The following is a 15,099-nucleotide window of genomic DNA, read 5'->3' as shown; positions in this document are numbered from 1 at the left end:
TGTGTTTGTGTGTCTGTCTCTGTGTCTGTGTCTGTGTGTGTCTGTGTGTCTGTGTGTATGTGTGTGTGTCTGTGTGTCTGTGTCTGTGTGTGTCTTTGTGTGTCTGTGTGTGTGTCTTTGTGTGTCTGTGTGTGTATGTGTTTGTGTGTCTCTGTGTGTCTGTGTGTGTCTGTATGTATGTGTGTGTGTCTTTGTGTGTCTGTGTGTGTATGTGTGTGTATGTGTGTGTGTATGTGTCTGTGTGTGTGTCTGTGTGTGTATGTGTGTGTGTCTGTGTGTTTCTGTGTGTGTGTCTCTGTGTGTGTATGTGTGTGTGTTTCTGTGTGTGTGTCTGTGTGTGTATGTGTGTGTGTGTGTATGTGTGTGTGTGTGTCTGTCTTGTCTGTCTGTCTGGGACAGGAAGCCCTGGCCCTGGTGGTGGCAGAGTATGCTGCCAGAGCTTGAGATTTCAGCCAGCGACCCCCTCCCCCCCAGGCTCTCTCACTTCTCCCCCTGGGCCCTGTGTGACCACTCCCTTGTGATCACTGCCTCAGTCCAGCCCCCGCCTCTGGCTGGGGCCCGGCTGTGAGCTGGGTTGTTGTGTCTGGAGCCTCAGCTCTGGCCCTGGGCCCAGCCACAGGGGCTGCGGGAGGAGGCCAGAACAAAGCTGGGCAGGAGCCAGAATGGGGGCTCTGGGCCCAGGCTGGGCAGGGTTGGGGCTCTGAGCAGGGCAGGAGCTGGGCTGGGCTTGGGGTGGGGGTGGGGAGGCTGTAGACACCGCCCCATGACCCAGCCCGTCTCCAGGGCAGTGCTCGGGCCTCAAGGACCCCTCGTCTGTCTTCCTGCCCCGTTCCCAGTCCCCAGCCTCCCTCACTGGGAGAATTCCCTCTTTGAACCCTGGAACAGCAGCGGCCCCAGGAGCTGCTAGCTCCTGGGCCAGCCCCTGGGGGCAAAGGCAGGGGCCCTGGAATCTGCATGTGTCGGTGAGCCCTGGGCTGGGGGGCCCCAGCCTCCCGCTGTGCAGACCAGAAACAGAGCCCTAGAAAAGGGGCGGTCCTGGGGCGCAGAGCTGGCCCTTACTGCACGTGCACCGGGGGCCTCCCCTGAGCCCTGGCGGGTCTGGCCTGGTCCCCACTGGGCCCCAGGGCTCCCGAGGGAGGCGGGGCGCGGACCGGTGGGTGGGGCCTGGGGCCTGAGCCTGCGCACCTGCAGGAGAAGCTCAGCAAGATGAGGGCCAACGAGGGGAGGCTGGAGAGCGACCGGCGGCGCCTGAAGGAGGTGCTGGACGCCTGCGAGGGCCGCGCCGTGAAGCTGGAGCTGCAGCGGCGCTCGCTCGAGGGGGAACTGCAGCGCAGCCGCCTGGGCCTGAGCGACCGCGAGGCGCGGGCCCAGCTCCTGCAGGACCGCGTGGACTCCCTGCAGAGACAGGTGGGTCGCTCCGAGGGTGCGCGTCGTCCCCATTTTACAGAGAGGCAAACAGAGGCTCAGCGAAGGGCCAGCATCGCTCAAGATCTCGTAGCTAACAAAAGGCAGGGCCAGCATGAGTGTTCAGGACTGTTTGGTGCTGGAGCCTGCGCTCGCGGGAGCCACGGGAGACCAGTCAGAGGTGCAGGTCTCGCGGATTCTCTTCGGCCTTGGCTGCTGGGAGCTCAGCTCTAGCTGGGATGTTGGCTCACCCTGCTCGCACTGCACGGGCACCAGCCAGTCACAGGACAGCACACTCGAGGGTCGTGGTGCTCCCAGCATGGAGGAGAGGGGAGCAAGGACAGAGACTGGCATCCGGGTCAGCCCGGCTGATGGGGCTCTGGGCCAGGGCGGTTAAGCAGCCGCAGACTGGGGCCCGGGCTGCAGCAGCTGAGTCTGTGGGAGCTCCTGGGAACATAGGGTGTCAGCCGCCGAGGCCCGGAGAGAGGTGGGAAGGCGTGGGTCGGACACGCGCGGTGGAGGCCGGGTGGGAGCGGAGCCCCTCGAGCACCGGCTCTGTCCTCCTGCCAGGTGGCAGAGGGCGAGGTGAAGGCGAAGACCCTGCAGTTAACAGTGGAGCGGCTGAGCGCGGCCCTGGCCAAGCTGGAGGAGAGCGAGGGGGCCCTGCGGGACAAGGCGCAGGGCCTGACGGAGGCCCTGGCCCAGAGCAACGCCAGCCTCACCAGCAGCCAGGACAGGAACCTGCACCTGCAGAAGGCCCTGACGGCCTGTGAGCACGACCGCGAGGTGCTGCAGGTACGGGGGTCCAGGCGCTGGCTCGGTGACGGCGGGAAAGGGCGGGCTGGGGGGGACCTGGTAAAGACCCAGCCAGTGGGACAGTCACTGGGAACCCTGAGGAGCCAATGAGGACAGGCTTGGAGAGAGGGGCGGGCCCAATACGGCATCAGCCAATGAAGGAAGCCCTGGGGGTTATGCCCAATAAGACCACAGCCTCCTAACAGGCTTGGGGGACCTAGGAGCAGAGTTAATGGGAGAGTCAGGTCCCAGTGGTTCCTGCCTTAGGCGGGTCTGGGCAAGCTGTGGGCTAGACTTGGCTGTCCGGCTCACCTTCCACATGAGATCACGCCTGTCTTACGGACTGTGGACTGCCCCCGGGGTACGGAGTAGAGGGGAGACCTTGCCTTGGGGCTCCCAGGCCAGCCCGGCCCCATCAGCCCCTGTTCCCCAGGAGCGGCTGGACGCCACCCGGCAGGCATTATCTGAGGCGCGGAAGCAGAGCAGCTCCCTGGGCGAGCAGGTGCAGACGATGCGGGGCGAGCTGGCGGACCTGGAGCTGCAGCGGGCAGAGGCCGAGGGCCAGCTGCAGCAGCTGCAGGAGGTGAGGGCCGGGGGCTCCTCTGTCCTCAGGATGGCCGGCTTTGGGACCTTCCCCCCACCCCGCCTTCATCCCCAACTCTGTTCACTCAGCCCACACCTCCATTACACAGATGGAGAAACTGAGGCTCCGAAAGAGCTCTCTGGGCTCAGGAGACAGTTCTGCAACTCGGGCCTCGGTGGGCCAGAGGGGTGAGGGCCCTGCCTGGCTTCCGCCCTAGGTGCTGCGGCAGCGGCAGGAGGGCGAGGCTGCGGCTCTGCACTCGGTACGGAAGCTGCAGGACGAGCGGCGGCTGCTGCAGGAGCGCCTGGGTGGCCTGCAGCGCGCCCTGGCTCAGCTGGAGGCCGAGAAACGCGAGGCGGAGCGCTCCGCCCTGCGGCTCGAGAAGGACCGCGTGGCCCTCCGGAGGACCCTGGACAAGGTGGGCTGCGCGGGACCTCCCTGCCCGCCCCCTGCCCGCGCCGCTGCCCCCGGGGCCGGTGTGAGCTCCTCCCCCGCTCTCCCTGCCCAGGTGGAGCGGGAGAAGCTTCGCAGCCACGAGGACTCGGTGCGGCTGAGCGCGGAGAAGGGCCGCCTGGACCGCACGCTCACGGGGGCGGAGCTGGAGCTGGCCGAGGCCCAGAGGCAGATCCGGCAGCTGGAGGTGCGGCCCCGCCCCCAGCCTGACCCTCTCACTGCCCCTAGCCCAGGACCCGAGGGCAAAGCAGTCCCAGGCAGAGCCCGCCACCCTCGCCACCTCACTGGTGGGATGGGGATCCCTGGGTCCCCTGATGGAGGTTCACAGGTTCAGTGTCAGGCCCAGGAGATGCGGACCAAGCAGGTTTCTTCTGCATTCCGCACCTGCACTGGCTGTGTGCCCATCACGGGCACAGGTGCACACACACACACCCCTGACACCCATCACACACACACACACCTACACACACCCCTGACACCCATCACACACACACACACCTACACACACCCGACACCCATCACATGCACATGCACACACACACCTGACACCCATCACACACACATGCACACACACACCTGACACCCATCACACACACACACCTGACACCCATCACACACACGCACACACTGACACCCATCACACACACATGCACACACACACTGACACCCATCACACGCACACACACACACACCTGACACCCATCACACACACACACCTGACACCCATCACACACACACACTCACACACCTGACACCCATCACAAACACGCACACACACCTGACACCCATCACACGCACACACACCTGACACCCGTCACACACACACACATACACCCACCTGACACCCATCACACACACACACCTACACACACCCCTGACACCTATCACATGCACACACACAACCTGACACCCATCACACACACATGCACACACACACACCTGACACCCATCACACACACACACACACGCACGCACACGCGGCCAGAAGCCTGAGTGGCAGCCCCCGCAGGCCCAGGTGGTGGTCCTGGAGCAGAGCCCCAGCCCCGCGCAGCTGGAGGCCGAGGAGCAGCAAAGGCAGGAGCTGCAGCAGGAGGTGGAGCGCCTGCGCAGTGCCCAGGTGCAGACGGAGCGCACGCTGGAGGCGCGGGAGCGGGTCCACCGCCAGAGGGTGCGTGGGCTGGAGGAGCAGGTAGGCAGGGTCCCCGCTCTGGGGGGGGCGGGGCTGCAGGGGCAGAGGGGCCGCCGATGGCTCCCCAGCCTGAAAAGGGACCAGGGTGGGTGGATGCTGGTATCAGCCTGGCTGGGGCTCAGCCCCCTCCGGCTCCACGACCAGGTGGGCCCCCTCGCTGGGCGGCACAGGTGGCCTTGCCCAGGAGAGGCCGGGAGCACCGGCACCAGCCCAAGGGCCTCTCCTCCCTGACGGCCTGCGCCCACCGCGACTGCAGGGCACGGCTGCCCTGATCGGCCAGGCCTGGTCACGCCCAAGGGATGATGGGGGACAGGGTGGGAGTGGGGCAGCCCCAGCTGCACACGAGAAGAGAGGGGCACCCTGGCTCCCCCTGACAGCAGACTGTTCCCAAAACAGGCAGCCCCGGGTCCCGCCACGCCCGCCATCTGTAAGTCAGGCGGGGGGCTCGCTGGCCTCACGTCTCTGTCCCCAGGTGTCCACCCTGCAGGGACAGCTGCAGCAGGAGCTGCGCAGGAGCTCAGCGCCCTTCTCCCCGCCCTCTGCCCCCGCCGAGAAGTGAGCCCCCCCCCCCCCCGGCGCTGCAAGGCAGGGAGCAGCCCCTCTGCCCGTGACCGCCCGGAGCTGGCGTGGGGTGGGGGCAGCTGTGGCTTCCTGGCACCCCCAGGGACCCCCAGGTCTCCAGGGACGTCCACTCTAGATTGTACAAGGCGGAGCGGAAGCTGGAACCTGGGCGAGCTCTTGTCTGGCCAGCCTGCAGCAGGGGCTCATGGGAAGGAGCGGGAGTCAGACTCGGGCCCTGTCTCTGGCTGCCCAGAAATCTCTCTGCCTCAGTTCAGAGCGTTTATTAGGACATTCCTCAGAGTTACTGTATTTTTATACCTTTTTCTAATGTTAACAGTTGAGAACCGTGTTTTTTGTAATAAGAACCCATTTTCTAAAAATGGTGTGTGCCAACAAGTCCCTTTCCTATACCAGAATGTGCCTCGTCCACCTGGGAGGCAGTGGACAGGCAGGGCCCTGGGACAGGGGGATGGGACCCCTGGGAAGCAGTGTTGGGGGGTCCTGAGCCAGCCCCCACCCACCCCATTAAACAGATGAGACTGTCGAGGCTTGGGGCTGACGCAGCCCGCAGCCTGCCCCATTCCTAACGCTTTCTTGCCCTTTCTCTGGCCCCTCCTCTGGACAGTGACTGGCCAACCAGGCAGCGTGGGGGCAAACTCAGGCTGAGGGGACCCCGTGGGGCAGTCCTGGGCCCACCCATCTGAGCCTCACTGTGCTGGCTGGGAGGAGCCGGGCTGGCCAGTCCTGCCCTGCGCTGGCTGTGGCCCCCTGGGTGGTCCCTGATGCCCCTGGGCTCCCTTTCCCTCCCTGGAAGGTGGGGGTACTGTCCACAGCACCCAGGCCTCGGTGGAGGGCACAGAGCTCAGAGCTGGATCCCACGTGCCGGGCAGCGGAAGCGGTTTCAGCCGCGGGCCTGGGGCCTGGTTTGTGCCTCTGTGCGGCCGCAGCCTTTCCCTCCCAGACGCAGGCCCTGAGCCTCAGGGTCTGAGCTGCCTCTGGCCTCAGCTCCACCCCCAACACACACACACACACACACACACACACGCGCGCGCGCACCCCTTCTGCCTCCCTGGTCATGGGGCGCGTGCCCGCATCCAGCAGCCGGGGTTCAGAAAGCGCCTCCCTGAAACCTACTTCCAGCACCCTGGCCCTGGGGGCGGTATCAGGCCCGCCCTGGGCAGGTCCGAGCAGACGCAGGGACAGGAGGCTGGGACGGCAGGGGTGAGGCCACCCATTCCGGTGAGCGCCCTCTCCAAGGGGTAGGGAGCTGCTGGCGGGGGCGGGGGAGCAGCCAGTGTTGGAGCCCCTGGCTGCCCTGCTGCACTCTGGACCCAAAGAGGGACTGGACCTTTTGTAAAAACTCATGTTTAATTTTGTATAAAACAAAAGTGGCCCATGCCCGGGAGACGGCCAGCTGGAGTGAGCTCACAGCCCATCCCGGGGCTGTCCCCAGCGGGACGGAGAAGGCACATCGGGGTGCAGGTCTCACAGAGAGGCCTGAGATGTCCCCACCCCGGGGGCAGAGAGTGGCCCAGAAGGAGCCCCCACCCCATGGTGGGCATAGACTGACGCGCGAGGCACCACGACAGCCCCCCCCCGGGGCCGCAGTCCACCCACTGTTGACAGAGTAGGAGGGAGGGGGTGGGGACAGAAGCACCAGTGAGGCAGCGCCTGGGGTCCAGGGCTGGGGTGCCCGCTCCGCCCTAGCAGCCCCCGCAGCTCCTGGCGCAGGAGACCGCCACTGAGTGGCACAGGCCGCTGCTGGCCATCACGCCGCACTTGGAGAACTTGTCCCGGCACAGGTCAGCTGTGGGGGCAGGGAGGGGCAGGGGTCAGGGGCTTCGGGCCGAGGACAGACGGGAGCGGGGCGGGGGGGTGGCGCAGGCTCTGGCCGTGGGCCCTGAGTTGGGCTCGGCCCACGGTAGGGGCGGGGGTGGCAGGCCGGGCAGCGCGGGGCGGGGTCCGGGCCAAGGCCCTCCTACCTCGGAGGAGCTCCTCATGGGCACACACGGTGCGCACACAGATCTCCTTGTTGACAACGTACACGCGGCGGAGGCTGGGGGACACGGTCAGGGCAGGTCTCAGCCCCACCTTCGCCCCCACCCCCCGGGGGCCTTCCAGTCCAGCCTGGCCCAGGCTTCACCACAGGCAGGGTTTGCTGTCTCCCCAAACGCCCGCCTGGGTGGGTGGGAGCTGCCCTTTCCCCACCCCACCCCACCCCACCCCTCATGGCGGCTCCGTGCCTGCGCCCACCTGTAGAAGCAGACCTCGTTGAGACACTGTTTGCAAGGCTTGTGTATGGAGTAGAGGCGGGTGCACGGGTACTGCTCCTCTCGGCAGTCTGGGTGGCAGGCGGGGTCAGACCAGCGACCCCAGGGTCGGGGTGCAGCCCCCAGCTCGGCCCACCTGAGACCCCAGGCTCATCCCAGACGCCAATACCCACACTTGGCTGGGGTGGCCCAAGGGATGCCTCTCAGCCAGCCTGGGCTCCCTGCCCCTCTGGCCCCACCCCTCCCTGCGCCTCCCCTGGCTGGGGCCAACGCAGCCAGGCCCACGGGGGAGGGTGGGGTCTCCAGAGCTGCCCGGGTGGGGGTGGGTGCTGGAGATGCCAGTTGAAAGCAGGGGGTGGTGTGCAACTGCCCAGCGCCCCACGTCCCCACCAGCAGCCCACACTCCCCAAGCCGGCCAGTCCACCAGCGCCGCCAGCTCCACCCCACGCCCTGGGCCATGCCTTGGTTTCCCCGGCAGGCAGGAAGTCTTACCAAGGGGCCCAGGCTCCGTGGGCTCTGTCTCTCCGTTTCCTGGTTCTGTCGGGGCAGGCGGGGCTCATGGAGTGAGGTGTATTCAGGGCGGGGCAGGTCCCCCTCCCCTCCCGGAGCAGGGGCCTGTGGCCCACCTGGGGTGGGAACGGGGATGACTTCCTGTTGCACTTGCTGCTGGGACTGGAACTGGAACTGCTCCTCCTCCGAGGGCCGAGTGCTCATCTCTGCAACAGGGCCATGAGGGCTCCGCCCGCCCGCCCTCCCAGGCTCCCGCCCAGCCTGGCCCTCCATCCTGCCCCAGCCCCTTTACCGTGGTATTCGTAGTAGTCCGGGGTTTCTGAGAGCAGAGGAAGGGGGAACGAGTGTGAGTCAGGCTAGGCCCTAGCCCCAGGGGCGGGTGAGGCCACAGCTGAGCCAGGGCCCAACCCCTGGGGGCCCCCATGAGCCAGCCCCTCCTGGTCCCTGGCAGAGGCACACACAGCTGGGGAGCTGGGCGAGGGGGCGTCTGGGGGCGGCACAGCCCTTACCGATTTGGTCGCCGTAGTGAGGGTACTGCCCATGGTCAGGGAACGGCGGCAGCGGGTCCAGGTCGTATTGGCCCTGAGCCAGCAGGCCTGCTGTGGAGACGCAAGCCATGGAGGAGTGCCCCCCAGGGAGGACAGCAGGGTCCTGGAGGTGGTCACAGGGCCGGGGACCCGCACCCGGACTCAGGCTCACAAGACCTCATTCTCCAGCCTCAGTTATAAAGGCCCTTCTGCTAGCTGGTCCTGTCAGCCTCCCTGACCTCACCCTGCCCTGGGACGCCTGCTTGCCCCAGGGCCTTTGCACAGGCCTCTTCCTGGACCTGGGCCACCCGGGTGGCTTCTTCAATTTCAGGCCTCACCTTGAACTTCAGCTCTGCCGAGAGGCTGTCCCGGCACCCACCCTGTTGCTTCCATCACAGCACAGTCTACCTGGTGACTGCTGTGTCCCTTTCCTGGGCTGGGGCACCAGGAGGGCAGGGCTTTGTCCAGTGGACAACAGGAGCCCCACGTGTGGCCGATGAGCCTCTACCAAAGCCCACTCCCCCCCTCCCCGGAGTGAGGGAGCCCCGCCCCCTGCCGGGGCCTCTTACCGGGCAGCAGGAGCAGGAAGAGGGAGGCAGCTCTCATGGCCACGGAATGCAGAGGCAGGGGCTGTTTGTAGAGGCAGCTAGAAGGAGAGGAACACGGGAGCTGCAACTCAGGCCCGCGGAGCCCACTCTGTGCCTGGAGTCCTGCCTGCCAGGGGCCCTCAAAGAGGAGCCAGGCATCTGGACGGCCGAGGGCTGTGAGCAGGGCCCACTCGGCAGGGACCCCCGGGGGCTGCCTCACCAGGGCCAAGGCCTCCCACCTGGCTGCATGGCTGATTTTTTTTTAAATTTATTTTTAAGGCAAAGTTACGGGGTGGGCTGGGGGAGAGACACAGGGAGATCTTCCATCAGTTGGTTCACTCCCTGCAACAGTGATGGCTAAGCCAGGCCGAAAGCCAGGAGCTTCCTCCAGGTCTCCCATGAGGGTGCAGGGGCCCCAGCACATGGGCCATCCTCCGCTGCTTTCCCAGGTGCGCGAGCAGGGACTGGAATCGGAGCAGCCGAGATTCGAACAGGTGCCCACATGGGACGCCAGGATTGCAGGCAGCGGCTTCACCCGCTGCGCCCCAGCGCCAGCCACTACGTGGCTGGTCTTGACCCATGAGCACACCCCACGCTGTGCCCAGTCCTCTCGGGGCACCCCCAGCCCCGTTCCTCACACCCGTTCCTCACACCCTGGGGGTGCCCAGTGCACTGCCTGTGTGGATCCTTGTCCCCAGGCTCTTCCTCAAGACACCAGCCCTGCCCAGCCAGCATCATAGCCGGGACCCAGCGTGCCGGCCCAGCCCGCCACCTGTTCCCAATTAGCCCCCCGGCCCTGAGCATCTTGCTTGGCAGGAAACCACATGCGGTGAGGGGCCCTGGAGCAGCCCGCGCCGGGCAGGGCTCCCAGCCCCCAGAAGACTCCGCTGCTGCCAGGCCGCCGGCCTCCCAAGACCTGGCTGTCTGCGGCCCAGGCCCAGGCACGAGACTGAGGCTGTCTGTCGTCCGCACGGCCGGAAGCACTCAGGGCAGGGCCTGCACGGGGCGCCTCAGGCTCTGGGGGGCCCAGGCCGTGATGTGGCCAGCCCAGGGTGCTGCCCTGAGACCAGTGGTGTGTGTGGGGGAGCTGTGGGGGGGCCCCGGCCGGGGCTTTCATCAACTCCCTGACAGCGTCCCATCACTGGTCTTGGCGACCACAGTGTGTGTGCGTGTGTGTACTGGCCCATCTGTCCAGGAGTGTGTGTGTGTGTGTGTGCTGGCTCATCTGTCCAGGAGTGTGTGTGTGTGTGTGTGCTGGCCCATCTGTCCAGGAGTGAGTGTGTATGTGTGTGTGTGTGTGTGTGCTGGCCCATCTGTCCAGGAGTGAGTGTGTATGTGTGTGTGTGTGTGTGTGCTGGCCCATCTGTCCAGGAGTGTGTGTGTGTGTGTGTGTGCTGGCCCATCTGTCCAGGAGTGAGTGTGTGCACGTGTGTGTGTGTGTGTGTGTGCTGGCTCATCTGTCCAGGAGTGAGTGTGTATGTGTGTGTGTGTGTGCTGGCCCATCTGTCCAGGAGTGAGTGTGTATGTGTGTGTGTGTGTGCTGGCCCATCTGTCCAGGAGTGAGTGTGTATGTGTGTGTGTGTTTGTGTGCTGGCTCATCTGTCCAGGAGTGAGTGTGTGTGTGTGTGTGTGTGTGTGCTGGCTCATCTGTCCAGGAGTGAGTGTGTGTGTGTGCTGGCCCATCTGTCCAGGAGTGTGTGTGTATGTGTGTGCTGGCTCATCTGTCCAGGAGTGTGTGTGTGTGTGTGTGTGTGTGCTGGCTCATCTGTCCAGGAGTGAGTGTGTGTGTGTGTGTGTGTGTGTGTGCTGGCTCATCTGTCCACGAGGGTCCCCTCCCTGTCCCAGCACCGGAAGTTCCTCCAGCCGGCTGAAACCCTAACTTGGCTCCCTCTTCCCCTGGAGGGGAGGTAGGGGCAGGGGGGCCCTGCGGATGCAGGGGGAGCATCGGCTGCCCTCAGTCCTGGGCGGCTTTGCTCTTGGCCTTTTCAGCCATCAAGACCTCACTGTGGTGGGCGTGGGCGTCCCCATCCCCCACCCACCCACCCCCCTTCTGAAAACCCTCAGTCTCCGCCCCAAAGCCCCCCCACCCCCACCCAGGCCTGGACAGCAGTGCCAGTGGAGCTGTCACTTCTCAGGAGCCCCTGAGCTGGGGATGGGGTGGGGGTGGGGGTGCTCTCGGCGCTGCACGGAGTCTTCCTCCCCCTGAGGGCTGGGCCGGGCCCAGGCTCACTAGGGGTGGGCTGCGGGGGTCGGGGTCCCTCCTGGCCCTAAGCACTATTCCACTGCGGCCTCTGGGGCTGCCCCACCCCCACCCGGCCCCCTCGCCTGCCTCGGTGCTGCTGGGGGAGGGAGCGCAGGGGCCCCAGGCCGGCTCTGCGTCGGGGAGGCCAGGCCGGGCGCCCACCACCCATCGCCGCCAGAGCAGCTGTGCAGCCCGCACAGCTGGGAGCAGTCAGCGCGAGCCCACGTCTCTGGCGTCGCTTTGTCTCTGCGTCTCTCTGGCCTCCCGGGCAGAACAAAGCCGCCCCGTCCCTCGACGCCCCCATGGCGGGCTCCCCCAAACCCAGGCTCTCTGCTCTCCCCCACGGTGACCCCGCAAACTCCAGGTGGCCCCTTCACATCGTCTCTGAAGGCCCCTTGATCGGGGTCTCCGGCAGCCCACCCCCACCCCTCACCCCGTTTCGGGGGTCCTCCGATGCCCCGGCTCGCACCCCGAGCCTCTCCCCGGCCCCAAGCGCCAGGGCCGCACCTACCTGTCCGGGTCACTCCGCCGCTGCTCCGAGTCCGACGCGGAGCTGCCCCTTGGCCCGCTCAGAGCCCCCCTCTGGGCCCCCGACGGTGCCGGCGCCCGCCCCCCAGCCCAGGAGCCGCTGGGTCCTAACGCGAGGCGCCGCCCGGGCTGCCACGCCGCGCCCTCGGGGCTGCAGCCTCCATGGGGCAGGCCCTGGGCGGAGGTGTTGCCCACGGGGCTTCACTTCCGCCAAGCGCTCCCCGCGGGTCTCGCCGGGCCTCCGGTGACGGGCGAGGTGGCCGCTGGCCCTTTTCACAGAGCAGGAGCGAGAAAGGGAGCGAAGGAGGCAGGGTGCTCTCCGGCCCGCCGGCCTCCAGGGCTGCGGGTTCCCGCCGGTCCCAGCTCTGCCTGCACTGCCCACCGCGGGCCAGTGTCTGCCCCCACCAGGGCCCTGTGGCCGCGGGCTACCTCACCTGGCCGCACCCGTGTCTCCAAGGCACCCCAGAGCCCACCAAGCAGCCCGGGGCAGGTGTTCTGCTAACAGGGGTGAGTCCACTGGGACCGGCGTATCCCACATGGGGTCTGAGTCCTGGCTCTGCTGAGTCCAGCTTCCTACTAATGCCCACCCTTGCAGGCAGCAGGTGAGGGCTGGGTCCCTGCCACCCACGTGGGAGACCCGGATGCAGCTCCCAGCCCTGCCTCTTGTAGGCATTTGGCGAGTAAACCACTGTTAGTCTCTCTCTGCCTCTCAAATATAACCTAAAAAATTAAATCCAGGGGCCGGCACTGTGGTGTAGTGGGTAAAGCCACCGGCATCCCATATGGGCACTGGTTCAAGACCTGGCTGCTCCTCTTCCGATCCAGCTCTCTGCTATGGCCTGGAAAAGCATAGAAGATGGCCCAGGTCCTTGGGACCCTGCACTCACATGGGAGACCCGGATGGAGCTCCTGGCTCCTGGCTTTGGATCAGTCCAGCTCTAGCCATTGTGGCCATTTGGGAAGTGAACCAGGGGATAAGAAACCCCTCCCATCTCTGTCTCTCTGCCTTTCAAATACATACATATTTTTTAAAAATTAAACACAATTAGAACTGTGAAACGCTACAAGTTCACCACCTCCTGACCTTGGTCCTTTCATGACCCAGGCTTTCCCCGCCCTCCATCCCTGAATCCAGTCCAGCGCCCACCGGCTGAGTCTCCCTCGTGCACGCCTGGTGTGAGGCTGCCCGCTGTGCCCACCCCAGCACAAGCCGCCATCGGCTCTTGCCTGGGCTCCAGTGGCCTCCACCTGGGCCTTCGCACCTCAGCGCACGGCCATCGGCTCCTCTGAGCGTCTTGGACCAGAGCTGAACAGCCCCCCCACGCCCCTCCAGGGGCCGCCTCCTCCTCCTCTTCCTCCCCCTGCAGCCACAGGGCCTGTGCTCGAGCTCCCCCAGCTGTCCGGTGGCCATGCTGTGGCCGTGGTCATTCCAGCGCTGGCCCTCCCCGCCGGTGAGCCTGCAAGGTCTGTGCTCGTTGGGCACAGTGCGGGGAGCGGCTTCTGTGGCAGGAATGAATGAGCCGCGCGCTCACTTCTGGGAGGGCAGACTTGTGGTGGCCATGGTGGAGCAGGCAGGTCCCCTGCCTCGGGGACAGCCCTCAGTCCTGGGTCTGAGGCAGGAATTGGGGGCTGCAGGCTGGAGACTTGGTGTCCCTGACTCTGCCTCTCACTACCTGACCTCCTTGCCTGCCCCTTAGACTCTGGCGCCCTTATTATTATTTTTTTTAATTAATGTATTTGAAAGGCAGAGTTACAGAGAGGCAGAGGCAGAGAGAGGGGTCTTTTATCTGCTGGTTCACTCTCCAGATGGCCAGAGCTGTGCCAATCCGAAGCCAGGTGCCAGGAGCTTCCTCCAGGTCTCCCATGTGGGTGCAGGGGCCCAAGGACTTGGGCCATCTTCTGCTGCTTTCCCAGGTCACAGCAGAGAGCTGCATCAGAAGTGGAGCAGCCGGGACTCAAACCAGCGCCCCTATGGAATGCTGGCCCTGCAAGTGGCGGCTTTACCTGCTATGCCACAGCGCCGACCCTGTCTGGCACCCTTATTTAGGCCCAGGCTAGTGGGTTCCATGTGTCCCTGTTCCCCAGGGCTGGCTGATGGTGCCACTTGCCTCCCGCCATGTCTATTGCCAGCACCTTTGTCACCGGGCAGTGGCCTGCGTGTTGCCAGCTCAGCCCTCTCCGGCCTCCCTCACTGCTGCCATGAGCAATCCCGTAGGGCAGGAGACGAAGCGGCCTGGCAGATAGCGCCGACCCCCACACTGTACTGAAGTGGGAACTGAGGCCCCCAGGCTGCCGACTCCTGTCCTGGCCCCATCCTCACTGCCCCGCCCTCAGGACCCGAGCACAAGTGGCAGCTGCCTGCCGAGGGGTAGCAGGTGTGGTTGCTCCCCTCACGCGTGACCTGGCTTCCTCCCTGCCGATCGCTGCCACAGGTTGCGGCCACGCCATCAGGCCCCCCTCTGTAGCCCCATTCAACAACAGGCTTCGGGCAAGGATTTGAACCCAGGCTTCGGGCTGGCCAGTCTCGCCTTAACGACTTCTACCACCCTGCTCCGTCGTTGGCTGGCGGCCCGCCCCTGGCAGCCCCCCGCCCAGCTTGCCTGGAGCTGGCCTCTGTCCCCACTGCCACAGGCCTGGCGGAAGGCAGGGAGCCGCCTTTCTCCACTGGTCCCCCCTGCCCAGATGGGCCGGGCTGCAGAGCTGCCTCTCCGGAGGAGAGGGGCGTGGCTGGCAGCCAGAGGGCTGGATGAGGTCAGAGGCACCCACCCTCCCCCGGGGGACGGGGCCATGGGCTCAGAGCCCGGATTTTATCTGAGGGAGGAACTGGACCACAAACATGTCCCAGGATCCTGGAGAGGCAGGGGGAGGGGCGAGGTGGGAGAAGGGGTGTGGCCTGGGCTAGCTGCCTCCTGGGTGCTGGCATTTCACCCCCAGCGGGGCAGGAGGGTGAGCAGCACAGAAAGTGGCAAAGTGATTTGGTTCCACGCTGTGAGGACAGAACAACGTGTGCAAGCCGCTGCACACTGGGGCATGGGCGTTCGGCCGTGCTTAGGACAGCCCCCGCTCCCGGAACTCAGGAGTGCCCGTCTGAGCCCCAGCTGCCTAACGTGCGCCCCGCGAGGCAGCAGACAGTGGCACAGCTGGCTGGCTCCCTGCCGCCCACAGGAGAGACCCGGATGGAGTTCTGGGCTCCTGGCTTTGGCCTGGCCCAGCCCCAGGAGTTGTGGGCATTGTGGGAGGAACCAGCAGGTGGAAGAGCTGTCGGAAAAAGTGAAAAATGAGGGGAAAGATGCTAGACAGAGTGCGGGGGGGGGGGGGGGGGGCGCTGGGCAGTGACCTGGAAAATCGGGGTGCCGGGCACAGACCCACGCCAGGGGCTGCCGGCTGGCGCCGAGCACGCCCCCCGGGGCAGGTGGGAAGGGCCACGGTGCCCACACAGGAGACAGGCAC

At 65.7% G+C, this 15,099-nt stretch overlaps 2 protein-coding genes across 6 annotated transcripts in view; one reads left to right on the top strand and one right to left on the bottom strand.

Moving 5' to 3' along the window:
• The window catches only part of CROCC (ciliary rootlet coiled-coil, rootletin), a 47,373-nt gene extending 41,836 nt beyond the window's left edge, over positions 1-5,537 (top strand). For 3 of the 4 annotated variants that reach the window (XM_089301436.1, XM_089301435.1, XM_089301434.1), the window contains 7 exons: positions 1,192-1,407; positions 1,975-2,199; positions 2,633-2,782; positions 3,000-3,200; positions 3,291-3,422; positions 4,245-4,424; positions 4,821-5,537. In XM_089301436.1, the coding sequence (XP_089157562.1) occupies positions 1,192-1,407; positions 1,975-2,199; positions 2,633-2,782; positions 3,000-3,200; positions 3,291-3,422; positions 4,245-4,424; positions 4,821-5,522 (1,806 nt within the window). In that variant the 3' untranslated portion in view covers positions 5,523-5,537. The remainder of the gene's footprint in view (positions 1-1,191; positions 1,408-1,974; positions 2,200-2,632; positions 2,783-2,999; positions 3,201-3,290; positions 3,423-4,244; positions 4,425-4,820) is intronic. The other variant, XM_089301437.1, reaches the window with a different exon arrangement.
• Positions 5,538-6,334: 797 nt separating this feature from the next.
• Positions 6,335-12,008, bottom strand: MFAP2 (microfibril associated protein 2). 2 transcript variants are annotated; one of them, XM_051828504.3, is made up of 9 exons: positions 11,633-12,008; positions 8,862-8,938; positions 8,275-8,361; positions 8,058-8,084; positions 7,882-7,971; positions 7,748-7,792; positions 7,239-7,326; positions 6,968-7,041; positions 6,335-6,792 (listed from the first exon to the last, which is right to left on the bottom strand). In XM_051828504.3, the coding sequence occupies exons 2-9, from the start codon at positions 8,896-8,898 to the stop codon at positions 6,689-6,691; spliced, it is 552 nt and encodes a 183-aa protein (XP_051684464.1). In that variant the 5' UTR covers positions 8,899-8,938; positions 11,633-12,008; the 3' UTR covers positions 6,335-6,688. The 2 variants fall into 2 exon arrangements, with proteins under 2 accessions (XP_051684464.1, XP_051684463.1); XM_051828503.3 differs by having other exon boundaries at positions 8,275-8,364; positions 11,633-11,813.
• Between the last annotated feature and the right edge of the window lie 3,091 nt (positions 12,009-15,099).

Source organism: Oryctolagus cuniculus, chromosome 7 (assembly GCF_051225735.1).
Source record: "Oryctolagus cuniculus isolate XC-2025 breed Fujian yellow rabbit chromosome 7, ASM5122573v1, whole genome shotgun sequence".
Taxonomy (NCBI): domain Eukaryota; kingdom Metazoa; phylum Chordata; class Mammalia; order Lagomorpha; family Leporidae; genus Oryctolagus; species Oryctolagus cuniculus.
This window is presented reverse-complemented; position numbering and strand designations above follow the sequence as displayed.